This window comes from Oryctolagus cuniculus, chromosome 10 (assembly GCF_051225735.1).
Source record: "Oryctolagus cuniculus isolate XC-2025 breed Fujian yellow rabbit chromosome 10, ASM5122573v1, whole genome shotgun sequence".
Classification (NCBI taxonomy): domain Eukaryota; kingdom Metazoa; phylum Chordata; class Mammalia; order Lagomorpha; family Leporidae; genus Oryctolagus; species Oryctolagus cuniculus.
In genome coordinates this window covers 82,787,093-82,810,595 of record NC_142876.1, presented here as the reverse complement: position 1 = coordinate 82,810,595, position 23,503 = coordinate 82,787,093, and the positions used below count along the sequence as shown (strand labels likewise).

The window sequence follows — 23,503 nt, the reverse complement described above, 5'->3', positions numbered from 1 at the left end:
ATATGGGTTTCTTTGTGAGAGTTCCAGTGGATATGATTTTCTTTCTTCTTTTGATATACACAAATGTGCAAATACATATAATCTACTCTCTTTAAAACGTGTGTCTTTGGTTTAGCCTGGAGCACATTCTGAACACCAAAATGCTTGAAGTGTCCTGACTTTGTGAAACTGGATGCTGGGAAGCAATGGTGCTGTAGACTTTTGTCTTCCAGACACTGTGTGGCACATGATCTTGAAGTCTATGAGTGATCAATTTGTAACTCCTGGATCACAAGAACCCTAAGGGGTTCCAGCTGTGATAATCAAGGCTTTGGGTTTATCACTGCCAAAACCAAAAAAATCTCCACTGGATTTCTACTGTAGCATGCTCTTTGAAAACAGGAACTTTAATATGTTTACTACTGTCATCTCATGGGTTCCAACCATGCATACAGCAGAAAAATTCAGTTAATAAATGAATAACACAGGTTAAAGTCTTCATTAGGCAGGACCGATTAGGTTGTGCTACAATAACAAATAACTCCGAAGTCTCAATTGCTTAAACAACAAACTCTTTCTTATTCACTGTGTGCATCTATCCTGGGTTGGCACAGGAAGGGGAGCGGGGCTCTGTTCATCTTAGGCACTCAAGGGTCCAGTATCAATGTAGCTAGTCCCTGTTCCAGAAGCAAACAGAGATCTGGAGGATGTCACTCCAATGATGAAATGTTCCAGTGACACCATCAGTTCTACTGACTTCTCATTGGTCAAGAACTTTATGATCCACCCAACCATCAGTGAATCAGAAATTGTAATCTAACAATTGTCAGAAGATAGAAAGGCCCAACTTCTACAAAAGGTATGAGAGTAGTTTTGATCTGAGCTGGAGAAAGGTCTAGATGTTCTTATACATCAATCAGCTCTTCATGGTTACATTAAAGAACAAATGATCATTGGTTACAATGCAATACACTGTAAGGTGTTTGGCAGGAGAAAAATAGAATTATATTGATATTTTTGTTTTATCACATGCACGTGTAGAATGTCACTAAAGACAAATCTTTTTTTCCAGTCTTTTTTCCTTTTAATTTTCAGTAATACCTGTCTGATTGCCTTGAACGTAACCCATTAGCTGTTGCTCGAAGTATGTTAAATTCAATTGTAGACAAGTAACTATCTTGACTCTTAGTCTGACCTCTAGAAATGGAATGTATGATGGTTTTAGTTTCTTTAGATTTTTATTCTATTTATTTGAAAGGCAGAGTTATACACACACTCACACACACACACACGGGAGGTGGGAAGATCCTCCATCTGCTGGTTCACTCCCCAAATGGGCCTAGGCTGGGCCAGCTTGAAGCCAGGAGCTTCTTCAGGATTTCCCATGTGGCTGCAGGGATCCAAGTGCTTGGGCCATCCATTGATGCTTTCCCAGGCACCTTAGCAGGGATCTGGATTGGAAGTAGAACAGCCAGAACTCAAACCATTGCCCATATGGGATGCTGGCCCAGCAGGCAGCAGCTTAACCCAGTGTGCCACAATGCTGGCCCCATGGTTTTAGTTTTTTTTTTTAAACTTTTATTTAATGAATATAAATTTCCAAAGTACAGCTTATGGATTACAATGGCTTCCCCACCATAACGTCCCTCCCACCTGCAACCCTCCCCTTTCCCACTCCCTCTCCCCTTCCATTCACATCAAGATTCATTTTCGTTTCTCTTTATATACAGAAGGTCAGTTTAGCATATATTAAGTAAAGATTTCAACAGTTTGCTCCCACACAGAAACATAAAGTGAAAAATACTGTTTGAGTACTAGTTATAGCATTAAATTTCAATATACAGCACACTAAGGACAAAGATCCTACATGAGGAGTAAGTGCACAGTGACTCCTGTTGTTGACTTGACAAATTGACACTCCTGTTTATGGCATCAGTAATCACCCTAGGCTCTTGTCATGAGTTTCCAAGGCTATGGAAGCCCCCTGAGTTCACTGACTCTGATCATATTTAGACAAGGCCATGGTCAAAGTGGAAGTTCTTTCCTCCCTTCAGAGAAAGGTACCTCCTTCTTTGATGACCCGTTCTTTCCACTGGGATCTCACTCGCGGAGATCATTTATTTATTTATTTATTTCTCAGAGTGTCTTGGCTTTCCATGCCTGAAATACTCTCATGGGCTTTTCAGCCGGATACGCATGCCTTAAGGGTTGATTCTGAGGCCAGAGTGCTGTTTAGGACATCTGCCATTCTATGGGTCTGCTGTGTAACTCACTTCCCGTGTTGGATCATTCTCTCTCTTTTTTATTCTATCAGCTAGTATTTGCAGACACTATTCTTGTTTATGTGATCCCTTTGGTTCTTAGTCCTATCACTATGATAAATTGTGAACAGAAATTGATCACTGGGACTAGTGAGATGGCATTGGTACATGCCACCTTGATGGGATTGAATTGGAATCCCCTGGTATGTTTCTAACTCCACCGTCGTTTGAGGCAAGTCAGCCTGAGCATGTCCCGAATTGCACATCTCTTCCCTCTCTTATTCCCACTCTTATATTTAACAGTGATCACTTTTCAGTTAAGTTTCAGCACTTAAGAAGAATTGTGTATTGATTACAGTATTCAACCAAAAGTATTAAGTAGAACAAACAAAAAAAATACTAAGAGGGATAACATATCAAGTTGCTCATCAACAGTTGTATCAGTCACTTTTTTTTTTTTTCTCTCTCTCTCTTTTCTAGTTAGCCTGGTGAACTTTTCCCCCCGGGGTCGTTCCCTCTAGTCTCCTGTTTCCGCTTGCCTGCCGGTGTCTCGGGCTATTGAGGTTCGGCTCACCTCGCGTTCCAGCGCTGACGTGTGTTGAGTCTGCCACTGGTGTCCCGAACTGTGGGCTCCCACGCTCTCCACACAGGTCCACTGTGAATCACTCGCTCCGGAAGAGTTTCTTCTGCTGTTTCTTCCCCTACTCTTCCTTGAACCTGCAGTATCTCCACTTTTATTAAACTGTCTCTCCCCGGACTATCAGTGTGCTCCCTTCCTATTCCGCCATCTTGCCTCCAAATCTGGTTTTAGTTTTTAAAAATGGTAACTGTTAGTGGTAAATGTGAGCTTTCTTTAATTTTAATTCATTATCACACCAAAACACAACCAAAAGCAGTGTTGGGCAAAGAATTTCTTACACACTTCCATATTTCAAATGCATCACATAAATTATACCTCTAGAGTGGGTAACTCATATTTTTTTTCAGAGTATCTTATATTAAACAAGAAAATGCACTGTTTTTTAATCATTATTTTTCCATGAAGTATTTGATCTGTGGATTTAAGAGACGGGTTCTTGAGCCAGATCATTTGGATTGGAAACCTGCTGTATCATTTAATAGTGTATTACTTTGAGCAAATTCTTTAACTTTCCTATTTCCTCTCATTGCCTATTTATAAAATGGAGATACTAATAGCTATCTTATGGCATTAGTAAAAAGAATCAAATTACATTTTATAAAGCGTACTATAGGATAAGTCCAGCCCAAAGTGGAGTTTTAATGAACATTAGGTGTTGCTGCTATGGATCTTCTTGTCTTGATACCACAGAATGATTAGTTCTGTGCGTACTCACTAATCCAACAATAACAAACCATGAAGTCATCCTATATCAGTTATAACTTAGGCATTCTCATCTTTGACTGTAAGATATATAGCCACTAGTTTTTTGTTTGTTTGTTTGTTTGTTTTTGGACAGGTAGAGTGGACAGAGAGAGAGAGAGAGATAGAGAAAGGTCTTCCTTTTTCTGTTGCTTCACCCCCCAATGGCCGCTGCGGCCGGTACACCGCACTGATCTGAAGCCAGGAGCCAGGTTCTTCTCCTGGTCTACCGTGCAGGTGCAGGGACCCAAGCACTTGGGCCATCCTCCATTGCCTTCCCGGGCCACAGCAGAGCGCTGGACTGGAAGAGAAGCAACCAGGACAGAATCTGGCACCCCGACCGGGACTAGAACCCAGGGTGCTGGTGCCACAGGCAGAGGATTAGCCTATTGAGCTGTGGCACCGGCCACCACTGTTGTTTTGAAATCTGGTTAGTGGTAAACTATTGCTTCAATATGAAGAGTTCCGATGTGTGTTTTGTGCAGGAGAAAGCCCAGCAGGAAAGCCAGGATAGTCTGAAGGATCCTTCACCCTCTTACTCTGTGTCACAGGAGAAGACAATGGCTTCCACAGAGGCAGCAGAATCAAACCTTCTTTTTAACACCTGCAAAAGGCAAGAGAGTACGTTGAGGAATTTTGAGAAGTGTTCCGGGAAGAAAAATTATAAATAGTACTTCAATTTTAAAAACAACACAAAAGAAGAAACAGTTCGATTTGTGATAGGGGGCAAGTGGAGATCACATCTGTTGTGTTTTCTCCTTAGGCCCCAAGAACTTAGCACATAGTAGGTGCTTCATAAGTGATGTATGTAACAACTTAATGAGCATGTCCGATAACTGCTATAGTGCAATCTAGCAATGGAAACTAGGAGCTGGAGTGTAGCCCAGTGGTTAAACTACCCACATCCTCCCTCAGAGGACCTGGGTTGAATTCCTAATACCAGCTTCTTGCTAATGGGCACCCTAGTTTGCAGCAGTAATGGCTCAAATAATTGGGTTCCTGCCTCTTGCATGGGAGGCTTAGATTGTGTTCCCAGATCCCCATTTGGCGTGACCCAGTCCCAGCTGGGGAGTGGACTGGTGGATGAGATCTCTCTGTATCTGTCTCTGCCTCTCGAATAAATAATAAAAAAAATTTTAATGAAAACTAGGTCATCTTATATGCATCACTGAAGCCCAGATACAGTCCCACTATTCTTCTGAAGAAGAAAGGGTTCAGACCATAGTACTAGGGAAAAAAAAAAAAGATCCTGAACTTCTGAGTGTTTCCCCTCCATACCCCAGCATACTATTTGAATGAGGGCAAAAAATTTTTAAAAGATCTTTGAGCATATTTCTTTACTGAAACTCAGTCTCCAATGATGAAAATGATATGTGTTCATTTATGAAACACATTCCAGAAACTCAGTAGGTTTTTATTGGGGTTGTGCACATAAACATCCTCATTGTAGCCCTGCTTTATTCTCAGATTTAGCTGCCAAAACAACCAACAGACTGCAATTGGCATAAACCTAACAATAATTTTGTTTAACTTCCTGACTCAAAGAACACTGAGAGAGAAGAAATGGCTTCTATTTCACTTTCCTATTTACTGTTAGAAGTCTAACGCCATTCACACTATCAATATTTTGCAGGATGTTTTTTGTTTTAATCCATTTTGTTTCCGCTTTCCTCTCTATATGCTTTTGGCAAATGAACAGCATCAGTAAAACTTCGAACAGAATCCCTCAGGCCATATAGGGTTAAAGCACTGCTTGACTTATTGGAGAGTTGTGGGCAGGTATTGCAATTCGCTGTGCTGTAATCGAGGGTAATGTCACTTTAAGACATGTGATACTTTAGAGAGGAGGGATGTATTGAAACAGACTACTGCTACTTACAGCACCGTTCAGCAGCCTTGCTTTTTCGCGGCACTGCCTTACTCTGCCCCGCAAGCTCTGGAGTGGGGACGGTCTGTCCGTAACTCAGCTGATTCCCAGCAAGAAACTGCACATTCTCTCACCACCACTTCAAAGGTCTCGGCACGCAGAGGTGACGCCAGGAGATGATTTAAAGGTGAAAATGACAAGGTTTCCACCGCTGAAACCCTGGCTCCTTTTCTGACAATACAGTCTGAATGAACCTGATGTCTTCTTTACTGTGGAAATAGGACCGCAAGAAGAAAACAGATATTTAAATCCTGATAAAGAAGATTGTTGGGAATCTGCTTTTTTTCTTTCTTTCTTTCTTTTGTAAATCTCAAATGGTGACACAGATGGATTTTAAAAAGTGTTAGAGCTTTCCAATGAACACTAATAGAGTACTCTTCTCTTGGCTGGATTTTTCAGGTAAGAAGTCTCTTTACGGATTGGAGGTGCAGAAAGCAGATTCAGTGAAACCCAGAGAACTATGCAAGGCTGGCTACATTATTTGGGGAGAACACTTATTAACATTGAGACAACCTCCCGGTCAGAGAAGGAGCTGTGACAGCCAAATGCAGGAGCCTCGGAAGCAAAGGCTAAGAATGAAAGAAAGTGCAATTAAAAAAAAAAGGGGGAGGGGGAATGGGAGAGGGGCATACTGCTAACACCACATCACAGTAATCTTCTTGGGTGCTAAGATCTTTGTGGGTGAGGAAAGGAACACGAGGAAGCAGTCACTGAAGAACTGTTCAGTTTTGATCGGGATAGGATTTTTTTCAAGTTTCGATTAATAATTCCCGGGGCATTTTAACTGTGACTCACAAATAGTAAATGCATGTCCCAGTCAATCTACACTTTTTTCTAATCTGTAGGGTTGTTCTGAAAAGGTTGCAGAATGCATTCACAGGAGGAGTGTTGCTTTTTCTCTCTGTTGTAGCAAATGTGTGTGTTATCCTGATAGCTCTGGAAACAATGAAGCCAAGTGTGTTGTATACAAAAGTAAACAGTAGCCAGGGAAACTAATTAGAAAGCAAGGGGTCCCTCACAGACTGGGGCTTGAATGGCACCATGCTGTGGAAAATAATGTTTTTCTACTTTGCACTTAATTGTAGTTGTCACCATTTGTCTATTATAGTCCTAAACCCTTCTCAAAGATGATGAGGCTCTCCTAAAACCCACAAATTACCCTGTATTATGTGCAGATGTACATATATAATGTATATTTTTGCTTTCTGAACATCACAGCTTTCGCAAGAATACCAGTTTCCATGGATCAAGAAGCCACGCTGGGAGGCGACTCGTAGCTTTCGGATGTGTAATTGAAAATCTTGAAGGGGGATGATTTGACAGTGGAAAGGGACAGAAAAGCCCAGTCTTGATTCTAAAGCTCTCTGTCTACCCAAGAGAAAAGCATGTAGTTGCCTGGATTCTTGTGTAGAAAATGCTTCCTTACCACTGGCTGGGTAAGGATGATGCCTCAAGTTTGATTAATTTGGCAATAGGAAATGCAGCAGAAGGTGTTGTTTAAGGAATTGGACAATATGGAGCGCAGTTGAGCCTCTGTGGCTGCTAAGATGCTCATAGGTGCAGCTAAGAACTGGTAAAGTTTCACTGCCTGAGAAAAGGTATATGTTCATCCATAAATACACACACCACCTGTATATGCATATTCATCAACACCGTGCAAAAAATGCTGCCACAGAGTCTGAGGAGGCAAAGCAGTATTGTAAATTGTGGCTCACTCTAGGACAGAAGCATAGATCTTGCCTCTGGAACTCATTCTGGCTCAAGACAATGCCTTCTGAATTTTAAGTCCAGCCAAAAGGATCGGCTCTATCAGGAGATGATAGCATGCCTCTGAGAACTGATTACTTAGTTTAGAAGACAGCCTTGCAATTAAAAATTCATGACTGTAGAATTAAAAAAAAAAAGTCTTTCCTTCCAGGCTTATGTCAGACTCGCAATGAAGTTAGAATGAATAGGAGTTTGCAGCTTTCCACTGTCTGGGTTAACGATAAGGAACCTTGTATAAAATAGAAATTTTAGCCAGCATACAGGGATCCAAAACTATCAAGGGTCCCAAAGTTTATTTTTGTCTTTTGGCGATCCTTGGAGTTTTGTGATCCAGATTTTGAAAAATCAATGTACCGCCTCCTGGAATGGGCTTTCTCTCCACCCCGATTCGTGGCATGACCTCGGCTGAGCATTCATTCTAGCCCGAGAAGTCATCAAGAACATGACGTCTGAGCCCTTCCTTCCTTCCTGAGCTGGGGCTTGAGGCAGGGGTAACCTGTTCTGTCTAATGTTTTCTTTAGAGGATGGCCATGGTGTCGGCGATGTCGTGGGTCCTGTACTTGTGGATAAGTGCTTGTGCACTGCTGCTCTGCCAGGGGTCTCTCCAGCACACGTTCCAGCAGCACCACCTGCACAGACCAGGTAAGTGGGGAGCTGGCTCCGCTGCAGCTTCCGCCAGTCTCACCGCTGTCTCCTTAACAGATGGTTGAATGCAAGTGACAGGAAGTGGCTGGGCGCCGCCGCCGGCAGCTTGCCTTTGGATTCCCAGATATATTGTTGGCTGGGTGCTCTGGGGGGAAGGGGTGTGCCTCAAAATACCTTGGAGGGATTTCTATTACAGTCCTCCCCACCCACTTCTCCATCCCTGAAAAGCCCAAGGCATCGGTTCCGGGATGCTTTAGCCAATAGCAGAATATTCTGCAAAAAAGTGGGGTAACTTTCAGAACTTGAGGAATTTGTAGGGAGGCAAAGCCACCATCATTGCCTGTCTGTGCTTGGGGTGCATTTTGGACCATAATCTCAGTATGTGCCTAAGGACTGCGGGAAAGTGTTAGGCTCTGACAAACTTGGCAAGTAAGTTGTCAGTGCAAAACAAATGAAAAGGGCACTTACTATGCCCTGCTGGTTTAACGGGCCGCCTCTCCTTTCTCTTCTTCCTGCATTCTCTCCAGCGGCTTTTCTTTCCTCTCCCCCCAGCAGCTGCGAGGACAAGACGGCTCCTGCTTGATTCTTTTCTGATGTTCCCTATATTGAATTCTCCGTTTCGGATGCATTTTGCTTTCTGCGTCTTTCCGTTCCAAGTCCTGTCCTGCTGTGGCCTCTGTCTTCCATCGGGATCTTTCTCTGCTTCTGTTACCTGTCCAGCTTTCTCCTTCGTGTCGCTCCCAGAAAAGGGGGAGGTTTCCTGCCAGTTTCTGTTTAGCTTCAGCCTTTGCACCTCCCGGCTACTCCACCCATCACTATCACCCCTACCCCCGCCCGCCATTCCGATCCCCAAGCTTGGCGTCCGGGACCAGCGGCGCGCCTGGAACCCCCTACCCCTCACCCCCACCGCCCCCAGTTCCGAGCGACTCCCGGTGTCCAGTCCCGGCCAGGCCTCCCCCTGGGGAGCCGGGTTTCCTCCCGCTGTGCGGCTCCCGGCTCCTTGGCACAGCCCTCCCGCAACACCCCCGCCGCCGCTGGCACAGCCTCTGAGGCTCTGCTTCCAGACAAGAGGCAGGCTCGGCTGAGGAGCAGCCCGGATCCCTGTCCACGGCGTGTCCGCTCCGCGCTGCCGGCAGGCGCGCCAGGCTGCTCCGCGCCGGAGCCGTGGCGGGGGCGGCCGTGCGTGGGGGTTCGACCAGGGACTGCCTCCGTCCGGGCCCCGGCAGCCACGGTGTCCACGCCCCGGGCCGGGGAGGGAAGACGAGGCTGCGCGGGTACCCCAGCAGGTGGGCATGGAAACCGCTCCGCCTCCGCGCGCCGCCCGCCTCTGCTTCAGCCTCCGGCGCCAGACCCCGGAGCTTCCAGGTGGAGGGAAACGAACGTGGACTTGGCGGTCTCCGCGTTCCCTCCAATCACCGAGTCGCCAATGTATTCTGGTAAAAGTTTCACTGGTTCCATGGCCATACGGATAACGGGCGAAACCTGTATTCGTTGTAGTTCCCAATAGGCTGGGTCGTGAAAAGCTTTAGTCGCGGCAGGAGCCATAGGCCAGTTTCTTTCGGGGTTAATCCCGTTATTTGGGTTAGCCCTGGGCCAGTGGGTGTGTCACTTCCCCGCTTTGGCCCGGGAAACAAGTTCCGAGAGGCTGAGTGACTTGGCTGAGAACACACAGCCCTGGCATCAGCAAGGTTTATTTTTGCCCTCAGAGCGGTGACCACGGGGTGGGGGTAGGGGGACGGGGAGAGGCCCGGTTTGTGCATGAGGTGACCATTTCCTGATTTATGGAAACCTTTCTTATCTCAGTACGTGGGCCTGAGCCTTGGAACTGCAAACTCTCTCTCCAGAAATGGCCTTGGCGAGTGACAAGTGGTGAGGGGCGCATGGCAGAGTTCAGGCTGGGCCACCACCAGGTCTCTGTGTCACCTAACGTTGGTGACATGACCTTGCGAAGGGTAATTTTGCTGCTCTGAGCCCAGTTCCCCATCCTGAATTTGGGGGAGAGGGTGAAGGTGTGAATAAAAGAACTTGTGAGAAGTGGCTGTGATTGTCAAGTTCTTGCTAAATGTCAGGAACAGGAACGGCTGTAGTTCTCCAGTAAAGCAGGCTGCAGACCTCTAAGTCAGGGGTGCTGAATGAATGAAGTTTTGCTATGTACACAGCTAATAAGCCACATAGCCAAGACGATTTTTTTTTTGCCTTTGCCCTTTACTTTTGTAAACCATGTAGTATATGGCTACAATATATCACCAAATGGGTGTGTCTTATTTTGCATGCAATGCATATAATTGTGAAATAGATACAGTGCAGTGTGCAATAAGCTTTCTCATAGGTTGTTTCTATTCATGAGTTAATACATGGATTTTTTTTTTTGGTTGGGAATAATGACTATTTTACTTTTAATAAGTAAACTCACGTCTTCGTAGGGCTTACTAAAAAATCTCTTGATTCTTAACTGAGAAGCACCTCATCCTGTGCTGACCAAAATTGAACTTAATTATCTATTTCCACCAGTGTCTTCCTTAGTATCTGCTTGTTATCAGCCATGCATGGCTGACCCACTGTAGACCTGACACTACTTTAAACCCATAGTGCTTATGCATTTGAGACCCATCTCAACTTTGTTGCTGAAACGAAGGAAGCCATAAACAGTCCCTTCTAGATGCAGAAAGATTAAAATGATATTAAACTGAAAGTCCAATGATTCTATGTAATAAGTTTATTCAACTTTCTTGGGTTTCCAACAATAGCTGCAGAGATTAAAGTGATACATCTTGATCAGAGCAATATTCTAGATTATTTCAGTCGGACTCTTTAATGCAATCTTCTGTTTTGATTTCCAGAATAAAAATATGCTTTCTTTGATGAGAGTTGTGACGTTTTTCCTTGGTGGGTCTTAAATCTTCAGGGACACTAATGAAATGTGTATGAAAACGAGAGAAATCAGGGCCAGTTATCTGTGGCAGTCCACCCCTAAGTGAGCAAATAAATAAATAAATAAATAGCTGGATAAATGAGCAAAAAGGAAAAACATAATCTCATTTTCTCTGATCAGTTAAAACAAGTGACATGATGAGAACAAATGAGAGGCCAGCAGACACTGAGCTTCACCACATTTGCCTAAGCTTGAAAAATCGCCTCTTTCATAAAGCCAGAGCAGGCAACCCTGCGTGCATAGCAAGTATCCGGGAAATGTGGGAAATGACGAATCTGTCACTCAGAACTCTGGATGGAGGGAGAGTGAGACTTTGCAGCTGCCTCCTCACCTGCTTAGGAAAGGCCACTCCCCTCCCCCACAACCCTCCCCCCCCCCCCGCCCCCGGCCCTCTGGGTGTCCCTGGCCAGCCTCTTAGAGCCAGCTTCCCTGTCCCCTCTGCAGTAAGATTGATGGTGTTCCAATGGCAAGCAGCAATTTCAGTCTCTCAAGAAATAATCCACCACACTGACAGATGAGTGGAATTGGACGCGCTGTTCCCCTTGTTCAGATTGTGGATGGCACCTGGATGGCACCAGTCTGCCAGGGTCCTTTAGGGGCAATGCTTAGAGATTTGGGCCAATTCCTGCTGTCATAACATGAGATGGAGACAACGTTTTTGTGAGGCGTGGATTTGTGATCTGTCTCCTCAGTGCGGTGGGTTTGTACATAAACAGAATGAGAATGTTAACTAGAAAACTGACTGATTTTAATGCATTTGCCTGCAGTCCCCAAGTACTCCCTATTTTTCATATTTATAGTATTAGAAATGCACTGTTTATTTTCAGTTACTCACCAGTTAAGGAAGATTAAAACAGTCAATCAATGGAAAGTGAATTTTAAAATTACATAACAGAGTAAAATGGGCGGTAGATGAACAGATTCATAATTTCAATAATTTAATATTTGGCTAGATCAGGTTTTTATTTTGGAAATGATATAGGAAATTACCATAACAATGTGAAGGATATGTGGGCTTTTGTCTTCATAGTAAAGCAATAGGAATGATGCTTAAAGACAGACTAAATAATGATACCTTAAAAGTCATCTTTCCTTGTTTAAGGTGATTAAAATAGACAGCCTCAACTCTTTATAATCACTGGTTTTTATGTTACACGTGAAAAAAAGGATGAATGGTTTGCCAAATGTAACTTTCTAATTTAGATTAGTTTTTTGCCTCTCTTATGATTTATGAATTATGGCAGCACTTTTAATGGTTACTTAATTTTGGATGTGTGGGTGTTTCTGTGTGGGGGGACATCTTTGAAACTTAAAAAAATATGGATCATTTGAGAATTCTTTAGCAAGAAAAGATCTTTGTGGTTCTTCAGTAATTTAAAATCATACAGATAATTAAGTGAGGCAAGAAGTTGTAAGTGTCTAATGAATCATTTTTTCTTGAGTCACTACAATTTTAGTGACGGGGTGTATATATATATATAAATATATGCGATTTATGCTTGACAAGATTTAAAGGTATATTAAACAACCTTTTTATATTAGAGGTATTCATTTATGACTTGATTATTACACACTGAACTTCACCATCTGTTTTAAAGCAAGATACTTTTGTAAAATAATTACAAAACATTCTTGAATGCCTTACTCTTATTGGTTGCTTTATAACATTAATGTAAAGAAATGGTGGGAACCGCAGTGGTTGGATATGGACTTTTTAAGAGTGTGTATCAGTGCTAGGTTGCTAAGTGTAGTGCATTGGCCTGAGAATTCCAGCAGACAGGTTGTTATTTGGTGTAAGCTGTTGCTAGTGATAATCCATTGAGCACCTGAGTCAAAGCGTAGCTGGGAACATTTGATAAGACCCCAAAATATCAAAACCAAGTAAAAAGACAAGTAAATAGTTCCTGCTGATGCTTGAACAAATCAGACACTTATTACAATGGTCTATAATCTCTTATTTGAGCTCAAGTCTGTGGCATCAATTCACAGTCAAAAGCAGTAAATGCTATGCTTTCCTGCAAGCAAAAATGTAAGTGGCACAAATGAACCTTAGCTTGCAATTGTCAGTTTCTTAAAGTTCATCTAAGATGATATTTGAACTCTCTTTTAAACCATTCCATTTTAAACCCTGTATAAAAAATCTCAAAGTTTAAGTACACCAAAATTAGTATACCATTTTTGAAAACAATTTGGCTGTGTCTCCTAAAATGTAAAATGTGCAAATCCGGACATAGAATTCCATTTTTAGATGTCTATACTAAGAAGATGATTTGACACAAATGAAAAGACGTATGTATGTTAAGGTATAGTCACTGCAGCAATGTTTTTAAGGGCAAAAAAGAAGAAAGGAGTTCATCTCCATCAGAAGGGGCTTGGTAAAATCACTCATGGTATATAGGCAGGCAGTGGGATCCAGTGCAGCCATGACAAGGGATGAGATGTATTTATATGTACTCATGTGGAAAAGTGCCCGTGATGTATTGCTGAGTGAAGAGCTCAGGGAACAAAATACTCTGCTTCAAAATTATCTTGGAGAAAAAAATCATATTTGAACTTAAAAATTTGTCAGAAATGATATACACATCCTTTCAATGGCTATAGTTAAATCTGGTGAGAGGGCTGAAATGACTTAGACTTTGTACATCTTATAATTCTGCATTTGGGGGTTTGTTTATGGTATGAGCATCTATTACACTTTTAATATGTTTGAAATATTAGCTCTAGAGCATTTGAATAGTAAAACTAAAGAAATCAATGTTTCCAGTTGAAGTAGGAAAGTATTGTGAGGTCCTTTTCCTTCCCGGGGACTTATCCACTCAAACATGTAGGCCAGCATTTCTCAAATGATACTTCTTTAGCCGCTATTCCACTGAGGTTCTCCTTGGGCAAAAAGTGTTGATTAACAACACCTAGGGAAGCACTCACCTGATGCTGTTGTCTCCTTGAAGGTTTAGAGTGCATGTGTAAGTGTCTGAAAGTTCTGGAAAGATCTGCAGGTCAGAAACCTGATTTCGTTTAACTACAGTTTTCTAATTTTTTTTTTTTTTAATCTGGGCAACGCCTACAGTGCCTATTCATATCGTGTGTTTGGGGAAGTGTGGGCCAAGATAATTCCGGAATCCTGTGCTATTATTCATCTTTTTACCTCTCACTCCTGCTAAAGTTGTCGACATGTAGTAGGTGCTCAGGAAATACTGGTTAAATCACGAACGGGAGGAGGAATGAAGGTTCTGGTAAAATCTTGAATTCTCCCTTAGCTGTTGCTCCCTGTGTCTGAATGCTTGTATGGGTGTGCATGGCTGTATATTTGTGTGTGTGATAATTTGTAGGTATCTTAAATGATGAGTAATATAAACAAGAAGTTGTCACTGTGACAGAAATATATATAGATGTGTGCAAGTTTTGTGGATATTTGACTCTGCTCAATATCTGAGGGTATCTGCTCAATATCTTAGATATGTAGTCAAAATTAGGCCTGTCAGGTTTTCAATCACAGTATCAAGTTTTCTTTTGGCTTTTTTCACACGTAGGTCTAGAAAATAGTAAGAGTTGTGCTGAGGGCCTGAAGAGCAAGTCTCACTGAGTAAATTGGAAAAGGCCTCTTTTGTTTGCAAATCTTTTACTATCATGAGAAAATTCTACTTCATCTTTGTAGCAGAAAGGAAATATCACCAAACAAGCAATTTCTCCTTTCCTTGAGGGTAGAGAGAAGACAGCTTGTTTAATTAAGGATCTGTATGAACTAATCAAAGCCCTCAAAGGTCATGTCCCTAAAGCGCTTAGGGAACTCTCTTTTTCCAACTTTACATACAAAAGGTCCAGAGAAAGACAACAGAAAGGAGGTCCCAGAGATTTTGTCACAGGAAATGGGAGTGATGCTGAGTGCTGCCTCCTGGTGTAGTGATGCCTTCCTGCGTGCTGAGGGGAAGGAGTCGGCCAGTCTCACCCGAGTCTGGCAGGGAATCAGACCGCCCACAGCCTCAGGTGTGGCCACCGCCCCGCCGATGCAGCTCTCCGCGTTTACCTTTACTGTATCTTCGCTACACCCTTTCCTCCCGGTACACTTGCTTCCTTACGTTCCTCCTTAAGCGTAAACCTGAGCTAACTGAATCTTTATATTCATATACATATAAAGGATTTTTCTGACTTCTTGCTTGTGTGGGTGAAAAATGGGCCTATTGAGGAATAAGTTTAGAAACACCTGCAGCGTATCAGCTCCTAGATTGAGACCGGCTACCACGCCGCTGCGGGGGAAGACTTCCGGCCTCTTGAAATGAACAGTATATCCTGGATTAGAGTCAGCAGGCCAGCGAGTCGTACTTCCCACTGAATAAACATTGGGTAAGTAGTCAAGAAATATTTGATCAACTAGGCATTAGCCATGCAAGAACTATAAATCCTTTAAAACCCAAACTCTGGTGGGAAGGGAGCCCAGGAAGCCTTTGTCATACTGAATGGGAGTGAGGAATCAGGCTGGGGCTTTGGGGACCTCTGGGAAGGTTTCAGATGGCAAGGCTCCAGCTGAGTGGGTCAGAAGGAAGGAATGATTTTGGTACCGCAGCTTCTAGCTCCAAGGAGGTGACCCATGCATTCCATTAACAGGGAAGTGTATTCTGCCAAATCAAAGGAATGCTTAAACTGCCCAAGGAACTGATTTATTCATTTATCCATCTGATGCAGCAAGATTCACAACAAAATCGTCCTTGTATATTTAAGAAAACCTTCTGCTAAGACTACCTGGGGCCTTGCTGGATGATTTCACAGATGGACTAGGCAGATACCTTCCTGGTTACCAAAATGAGTGAGTTAGCAAAAGATTGAGCCAGACATTGGGAAAACTCCACAGCACATGCATGTGCGAGGACACCCACAATGCATTCAGTGCTTTGCCTGAGATGGGCCCAATGTGAGAGCAAGCCAAAGACCTAGAATTTTCTGTGTAATTTCCTCACTTTTTAAATGTCAGGTGAGACAAGGAAAGCTTGACTAAGGGATCTATCCCACCTGCAGGCTGTTCCCGTGTAACCTCAGAAAAGATCACCTCCAGCACCAACGTTTTATGGTTCCTAATGAATTTATAAAATATCTTTCTGTAAGCAGCACGGAGAGAGGTAAGGGCAGTGGAGCCCAAAGGGGACGTCTTTGCACATCTATCTTGGTCTGCTTAAAATTATGGCCATGATTCAGTTCCATCCTGACTTGTACCCAAAAGGCTAAGACTCCATCTCTGTGTCTCTTGTATGCGGCTCAGTGGTATTGTTAGGAACTGCTAAACAGGTAGCTTTTCTGTAATGAAACCACTGGTCAAATCAGAGAACTCCTCTGAACCTCCACTAAAAACCAAGTCATTTTCTTTTAAGTTACAGTTTGGGAGTAATAGCAATCAGTAAATGTAATAAAAGGCAAAATAGTGATGCCTATATAAAACTCTTAATTTAATACTTTATTGAAGTTCTTAAAATCTGTCTGCAGCCCACCAGTCACTTACAAATTTATCTTGAAACCCAAGATTGTTTATTCTGTTGTTCTTTTAAGTGAATGAGTCAAGATTTCATGTGGCTTCATTTTGTATAAGAATAAAGGCTATTTATTAGCCAACCGAATGAATGATCATTCTACTGGAAATGACATGTAACCAAGGTTTACTGAGCTCCCTCCATTTAGTATTCTGGTAAGAAAACTGGCTGCCAGCTCTTGGAAACCTTGTAAGGTTTCCTGCATGCAAATACTGGAAATTCACATAGTTTGGAGAAAGATAATTTGTTATCAGGGGATCCTGAGTGTTCTCTTGAGTTACTGCTGTGGTCCTTGCTTTTAAACTATAAACTAGTGTTGGTTTGGTTGCATCATAATAAATTGTTTACTGTGGGTTAATTGGTTAACTCTATAGTTTGTAAAGATGCGTATTTTGGATTTCATATTTGTTTAAGACTAGAATTTAAGGCATTCTTCAATTGTGGTTTGGAAATGATTGCTCTTTATTATGATGGCTAAACCGTGTTGTGTAATCACCCTAAAATTGGCTTGCTTACTGATACTTGTGGAATTGTTTATACACTGTGACCCTCTGCAACATGTTCTCATGGTACATATGTCTTTTTTATTTTTATATCCATAGGGTGTCATTTTATAGTATAGTATATTAATAGGTTCATCTGATTCTATAAAAGTAGTGATTCATAAATGCTTCTTTCCAAGAATTTATTACCTAAGTATTTTGCTACTGGGACATAGAAACAGATAAGAATGAAATGTTTCACCACCTGCGCGTGCTATGGTGGGGAAAGTTGGAATACCTCTGTTGTATGAAGAAATTGTAACCACAGGCCAACCCCTTTATAGAATACTGAATTTAAAAATATGTAACATATAGGAGAAAAAGTTTGTTCTGTGAAATAAAATAGTAAGATGCAAAGACAGAACTACACGCTGTTTGGGAGCTTCTCAGATGAGGTCTTATTACATTGAATCGGTTTTGTGGCTTCTTACATCTCTTTATCTGTGAAAATGCAAGATGCCACATCCCCGACAGGTACTCAAGAATCGAGGTCATTGGGTGAATATTTGTAGGGCAAATTTTTGACAGGAGTTCCCAAGATTGCTTAAGAAGGAAGAGCAAATTTATGACATTCCTGTTGCCAATCTCTAGCCTTCTATTTGTCACAGACCTAAGTAATCAGTCACAATGATTGTTCTCACTCAGCCTAGATGTGATTTCAGAATCTTTCTCAATCTTTCTCCCAGGCACTGTCTATCTGATGAGTGACACTGGCCTACCCCTGATGTGAGCTAACTGGTCAGCCATCTCTAGATTGTTCTTAGCCACTCCCACTCCACTCCTGCTGAATATGTACCACAAAATTCTTCTCATTAAAGAACAAAAAGAAAATGAGACAAATTTTAATTTAATCTAGTCCGAATGTTAAGAGCTGCACGAGAACTAAGCTGGTTTTTGAGACAATGCAGCTTTAGACAATATTGTTGATCTCTGAGAATTGCAAAATTCTACTTTCAAAAATTTTTTTTAAAGATTTATTGATTTATTTGAAAGCCAGAGTTACAGAGGGGCAGAGGCAGAGAGAAAGAAGTCTTCCGTCCTCTGGTTCACTCCCCAAATGGCCCCAATGGCTGGAGCTGTGCTGATCTGAGGCCAGGAACCAGGAACTTCTTCAAGATCTCCCACTCAGGTGCAGGGGTCCAAGGACTTGAGCCATCTTCCATTGCTTTGCCAGGCCATAGCAGAGAGCTAGATTGGAAGTGGAGCAGTCAGGATTTGAACAGGTGCCCATATGAGATGCCGGCACTGTAGGCGGTGGCTTTTGCCACTATGCCACACATTGGCCCCTCAAAAATTTTTAATTTCTCTGCATTTTTTGCTAACTCTATGTCTAAGATGCAAAGGTACAGGGCCGGTACTGTGGCATCATGGGTAAAGCCACCGTCTGCAGTGCCGGCATCTCATATGGGCGCCAGTTCAAGTCCTGGCTGTTCCACTTCCAATCCAGCTCTCTGGTATGGCCTGGGAAAGTAGTGGAAGATGGCCCAAGTCCTGGGGCCCCTGCACCCAGTTGGGAGACCCCAAGGAAGCTCCTGGCTTCAGATCAGCCCAGCTCTGGCCATTGATGCAGCCATTTGGGGAGTGAACCAGTAGATGGAAGACTTCGCTCTCTGTGTCTCTGTCTCTCTGTAACTGACTTTGAAATAAATAAATGAATCTTAAAAAAAAAAAAAGAATGTAAAGTTACTTGTGATATGGGCTCTACCTGCACATGGTACTGCTGTAGTATCCTAAAGCAAAAAGAAGTTCATTCTGAGCAGAGATTTGGGAAAATCTGGGAAGGGGTGATTTTGTGTTGAGTTTTCAAGGTTGGGTAGAAAGTCAGCTAGTGCCAAAAAGATCATGAGTGGTTTATTTGGCCCCAAGGTATCAGAACAAAGAATGAGAGGCAGGTGAGGATAACAGAGGAGCAAGTGGACCTGAGGCTGCAGGCCCCACACTGCTTACAGAAATATTTGAACGATTCCAACCAAAAGGAAGGCATGACTTTTTTCTTCGTTGCTGTTTTGTAATCAGAAGGCTGCCTTATTGGTATACACCTGGTGATCACAGATGGAAAGCTAGGTAAGTTGGAGGCAGAGGCCAGTAGCACAATCAGCAGTAGCTGGTTATGAAGGAAGCAGCAGCTGAACTTGGGCCAGCCTCTCTGCGCCCCAGGAGGCCTTTCTCCTTTTCAATAATTTTTATGTAATAAAAGACAAAATATGTCACCAAGGTTGATTTTAGATAACTGGTTATTATATTTAAGCAATCTGAATCTTTAATTGACAATCAAAAGATCTTAACTTTTATTTTTAATGTAGTGATGTCACTCGCTTCCCAAGGAAATTGATTCCAGGACATTCCCTTACCCCACACCCAGAATACTCAAATCCAACAATGCTCAAGTCCCTTATACAAAATAGCTTAGTATTTGCACATAACCTTTGCACATCCTCCCGTATACTTGAAATCCATCTCTATACTAATAGTACCTAATACAATGTAAATGAGTAGAAGTAGTTGTTATACTGTTTTTTAGGGAATAAGGACAAGAAAAAAATTCTGTTCAAGTTTGGTACAGACACATTGGTTTTGCAAATATTGACTCCATGGAATACAGAGGGCCAACAGTACAACACTTTTAATATCTGATATTTAGCAAATGTGCTTGATCACCTACTAGGTGCAGAGAACCACACTTTCCAGTAATAACAAAAGTGGTTCTTCCGTATGAATACTGCTTTATCAGTGCTTTCCCTATTAGATACAAGCTATGTGAGGGTAGCAGTGCCTTAATCAGTGTCTGGAATGTGACAGGGTCAAATAAATACTTGCTGAATAGATGAATGAATGATCCTAAACATTTTGCTGCTGGATTTAGTCTTCAGAATAAGTTGGGGTGCAGGATATCTGCTCATTTTACTAATAAAAGATGCTAAAGAATACTTCAATGGATTTGTTCAAGGCCATTTAATCTGGGGATTTTTGCCAGCCTCCTTCTGTGTATGTGGGTCCTAATTTGTATTATTTCTTCTTATATAATGTCTGGTTGGCAATATGGTTGCTAATACGGTTGGCACTCTTGTTGCCATTGTACAAATCACCGGGGAATGTGGAAAACAGTTACAAAGGTTAGAGGAAATCTTACATTGTGCATCAAATCTTAGTCTTTTTTTTTTTTTTTTTTATCACAACAAGCATTACTTTCAGGGATAACAGCACCCTAGTACAGGCCAATTGAAATCACATATCAGATGTCTATGATGAAGAACATTGTTCTGCAGAGGCCAGGCTTTTGTTTTCCCTTGGGCATTCTCTTGGTCTGTTTCATGCAGAAGTTTTGAGTACTGCAGACAGATAATGGTTTAGTCTTAAGTTTTGCTAAACAAATGGGTCTAGCTCAGAGCATTCTTTGCTTGTAGATTTAACAGCACCTCTTCCTATGAGTGCTTTTCACAGGACTATTGTTTCTCAATTTGGAGACCATTTTGTGCTCCAGGCAGGGAAGCAGTAGCATAGGATATGTCTACATTTATTAGACTTAGTCTTAGTGTAGATTTTCTGTTAAGTTTAAAATGAAGTTATAAATCTTGCACACTGGAAAAGAATTCTTGCCAAATGCAATTGAACTTTTTGATAAGGTTTTCTGGCATTTATCATGTTGAGACTTTATAAATTATCAAGAATATTGTAAAGTGGGCTGACCTTTCTGGTAAGTGCTTTGATCATTTATATCAATGTCTTTCTGCTAAAAAGTAGAACTTGATGTCTTTTGAATAAAACTTGCTGGACCCATAGTCCTATAATGTGTTGGGTAGCAATTGTGTATGAATCCAACCTGAACTTTCCCTTTCCAATTCCTATCATCAATCAAAATAAAAACTTTTTCTCTTCCGAAAATATCCTGATGATCATACAAATTCCTGACACATAGCTCGTTCTTCCTATGAACATGACCTTGCAGACATCGTTAATCAATTGTGGAATATTTTTGTGTGTGAACCCAGATTCAACCTGTTAATCCTTCCAAGCACAGTGCTTTTGTAACTGAGTTATTAAGTTTGAGAGACCGGGTTTACAAAGTGTCAACAAGCATAACTCCCAGAGCAATCATTTTCCAGTACATACTTTGCACCTTTGTAAGAGCCTTTCGTGGACTTGCTATTGAGTTTTGAGATCAAACGTGAGGTTGGATTTTTTAAATAAGTTTTTATTTATTTATTTGAGAGGCAGAGAAACAGAGGAATAGGTAGAGGGAAAGTGTCCCTATCGTCTGGTTCACTCCTCGAATGCCTGAAATGGCCCAGGCTGAAGCCAGGAGCTGGGAGGGCAATCCAGGTTTCCTATGTTTGTGGAATGGACCAACTACCTGAAGCTTCACACTGCTGTCTGCCAAGGCCCGTCTCAGCAGGAAGCTGGAGCCATGAACTGAACCCTGGCACTCCTTATAGAACATATGTTACCTAAACCACCAGGCCAAACACTTGCACTCAGGCTGTTCTTTTGTGTATTTCAATTGTCCAATCACGGTGGGTGATGTTATTCATTTAAAAGTAATAGTTCAAGCTATTGAGTAAATGAGTGCATATAAAATACTTAGAATGATTTTTGGACCCTGTAAATGTAGCATCTACCTACTTCTTTGGGAATCAAGTAGAGTTGATTGACATAGGGCTGGCACTAGCATAGCAGGTAAAGCCACTGCCTGCAGTGCCGGCATCCCATATGGGCTCCAGTTCAAGTCCCGGCTGCTCCACTTCCAGCCCAGCTCTCTGCTAAGGCCTGGGAAAGCAGTAGAAGATGGCCCAAGTGCTTGGGCCCCTTCACCCACGTCAGAGACCTGGAAGAAGCTCCTGGCTCCTGGCTTTGGATCAGCACAGCACCAGCTGTTGTGGTCATCTTGGGGAGTGAACCAGCGATGGAAGACCTCTCTCTCTCTACCTCTGCCTCTCTGTAACTCTGCCTTTCAAATAAATAAATAAATCTTGGGGCCAGCGCTAAATAAATAAATCTTGGGGCCTGAAGCGCTGGCATCCCATATGGGCGCTGTTTCGAGACCCAGCTGCTCCACTTCTGATCCAGCTCTCTGCTGTGGCCTGGGAAAGCAGTGGAGGATGGCCCAGGTCTTTGGGCCCCTGAACCCACGTGGGAGACCCAGAGGAAGCTCCTGGCTTCGGATTGGTGCAGCTCCGGCCATTGCAGCCAATTGGGGAGTGAACCAGCAGATGGAAGACCTCTTTCTCTCTCTCTCTCTCTGTCTCTCTCTCTCTGCCTCTCTTCTCTCTGTGTAACTCTGACGTTCAAATAAATAAATAAATAAATAAATCTTTTTAAAAAATAAATATTTTAAAAAAGGAGTTGATTGACTTGCAGATCTTGTACAAGATCTCACCCTCTTTAACCACTGGTGATTCTTGATCTGGGGAGGCTGTAGGAATAAGGGCAGCTTGGTATCTCATACAATCCAGGAATTCACATCTTCTTCCCTTGTTATACTTGCTTGCTCTAATTATGGGCATGTCAGTCTATCTTCCTCTTCCTCACCCATAAAATAGGGCCTCCTGTTTATGGAATCTCTCTCGAGAAGGCATGAGTAATAAATACAGGTGATGTGTGCTCCACACCTGCTATTTAAGTAGGTGTTCAGCACATGGTATCTAGTTATTGTGTTATGTAAATATATGAATGTCAGAGTAAAGATAAGATAGATGGATTGCTTAATATGAACACGTACACCCATAATATTTTATTACTTAAAAAGATGCATACAGAAATTTTATAATTTGGATTTATTTACTCAGGCTCACATCTGAGTCTTCTGATAATAAAATCCATGTGCTCAGCACAGGCAAAAGATTTTATGGATACTCTCTACTCTAGAATATCTAATAGCCGTGAGTCCTAAATCAATATGAACTTTTCAATACTTGCAGTATCCTCCCTTCCAACAGCAAGTTACATATGTGATTACTGGTGAAGGTGTTCTAGTCAAGGAGTTTGGTGTTGTCGATGGGTTGCCAAACAGAATGTTTAATAGATGTTTAATTTATTTAAACATCTGACCAATAATTCCTTAAAGGGAAACAGTCCGCATATCAGCATTGGTGTTTTATTACTCTTATACTGGAATATAATCCCAATAAAACTCTCTTAAAAGAGCTGCTGGTCAACTAAAACCTTATATGATTTAGCCATGCTTCTTCAGATGTTTTATTCTTCTAAATTGATGGTGTTGTCTGTCCTTAATAGCAACCCATCACCTTTTAATCACAGGACCTAAAGGAAAACCCCAGGTATATACTGACCAGTGGCACCTACATGTTCATTCCATAGCACCATTTATGTGTTTAGCTATGCTCCTTTGTGTATGTGAATACAAAACAGTATCTTAGGAAATGCAGAAGCAACATGGCATCTAATGTTGTGAACCTTAGCAATTGAACAATTTAGGAAAGGAGAAAGAAGTTCCATTGGTCAGCTTCTTATGTTCAAGATTCTAGGGAATTTGGGCTAACATGAAAGAATAGCCTATGTAGATTAAAGATATTATAGATGCTGATAAATTTGCAGT

General features: G+C 42.1%; 1 protein-coding gene and 2 long non-coding RNA genes across 6 annotated transcripts in view; 2 read left to right on the top strand and 1 right to left on the bottom strand.

The window, feature by feature from the left end:
* Nucleotides 1-1,256: 1,256 nt before the first annotated feature.
* Nucleotides 1,257-5,625, bottom strand: LOC149124316 (uncharacterized). Its single transcript, XR_016214225.1, has 3 exons — nt 5,501-5,625; nt 2,815-4,225; nt 1,257-1,430 (listed from the first exon to the last, which is right to left on the bottom strand). It is a non-coding gene; the product is annotated as an uncharacterized LOC149124316 (long non-coding RNA).
* TAFA1 (TAFA chemokine like family member 1) overlaps nt 5,463-23,503 on the top strand; it is a 566,674-nt gene continuing 548,633 nt past the window's right edge. The window contains exons 1-2 of one of the 2 annotated variants that reach the window (XM_002713298.6): nt 5,463-5,947; nt 7,837-7,957. In XM_002713298.6, coding sequence (XP_002713344.1) covers nt 7,840-7,957 — 118 coding nt within the window. In that variant the 5' untranslated portion in view covers nt 5,463-5,947; nt 7,837-7,839. The remainder of the gene's footprint in view (nt 5,948-7,836; nt 7,958-23,503) is intronic. The other variant, XM_051852227.3, reaches the window with a different exon arrangement.
* The window catches only part of LOC149124315 (uncharacterized), a 172,033-nt gene continuing 163,368 nt past the window's right edge, over nt 14,839-23,503 (top strand). For 2 of the 3 annotated variants that reach the window (XR_016214222.1, XR_016214223.1), the window contains exons 1-2: nt 14,840-15,233; nt 15,903-16,003. This is a non-coding gene — a long non-coding RNA (uncharacterized LOC149124315). Of the gene's footprint in view, nt 15,234-15,902; nt 16,004-23,503 lie in introns of all 3 variants that reach the window. The other variant, XR_016214224.1, reaches the window with a different exon arrangement.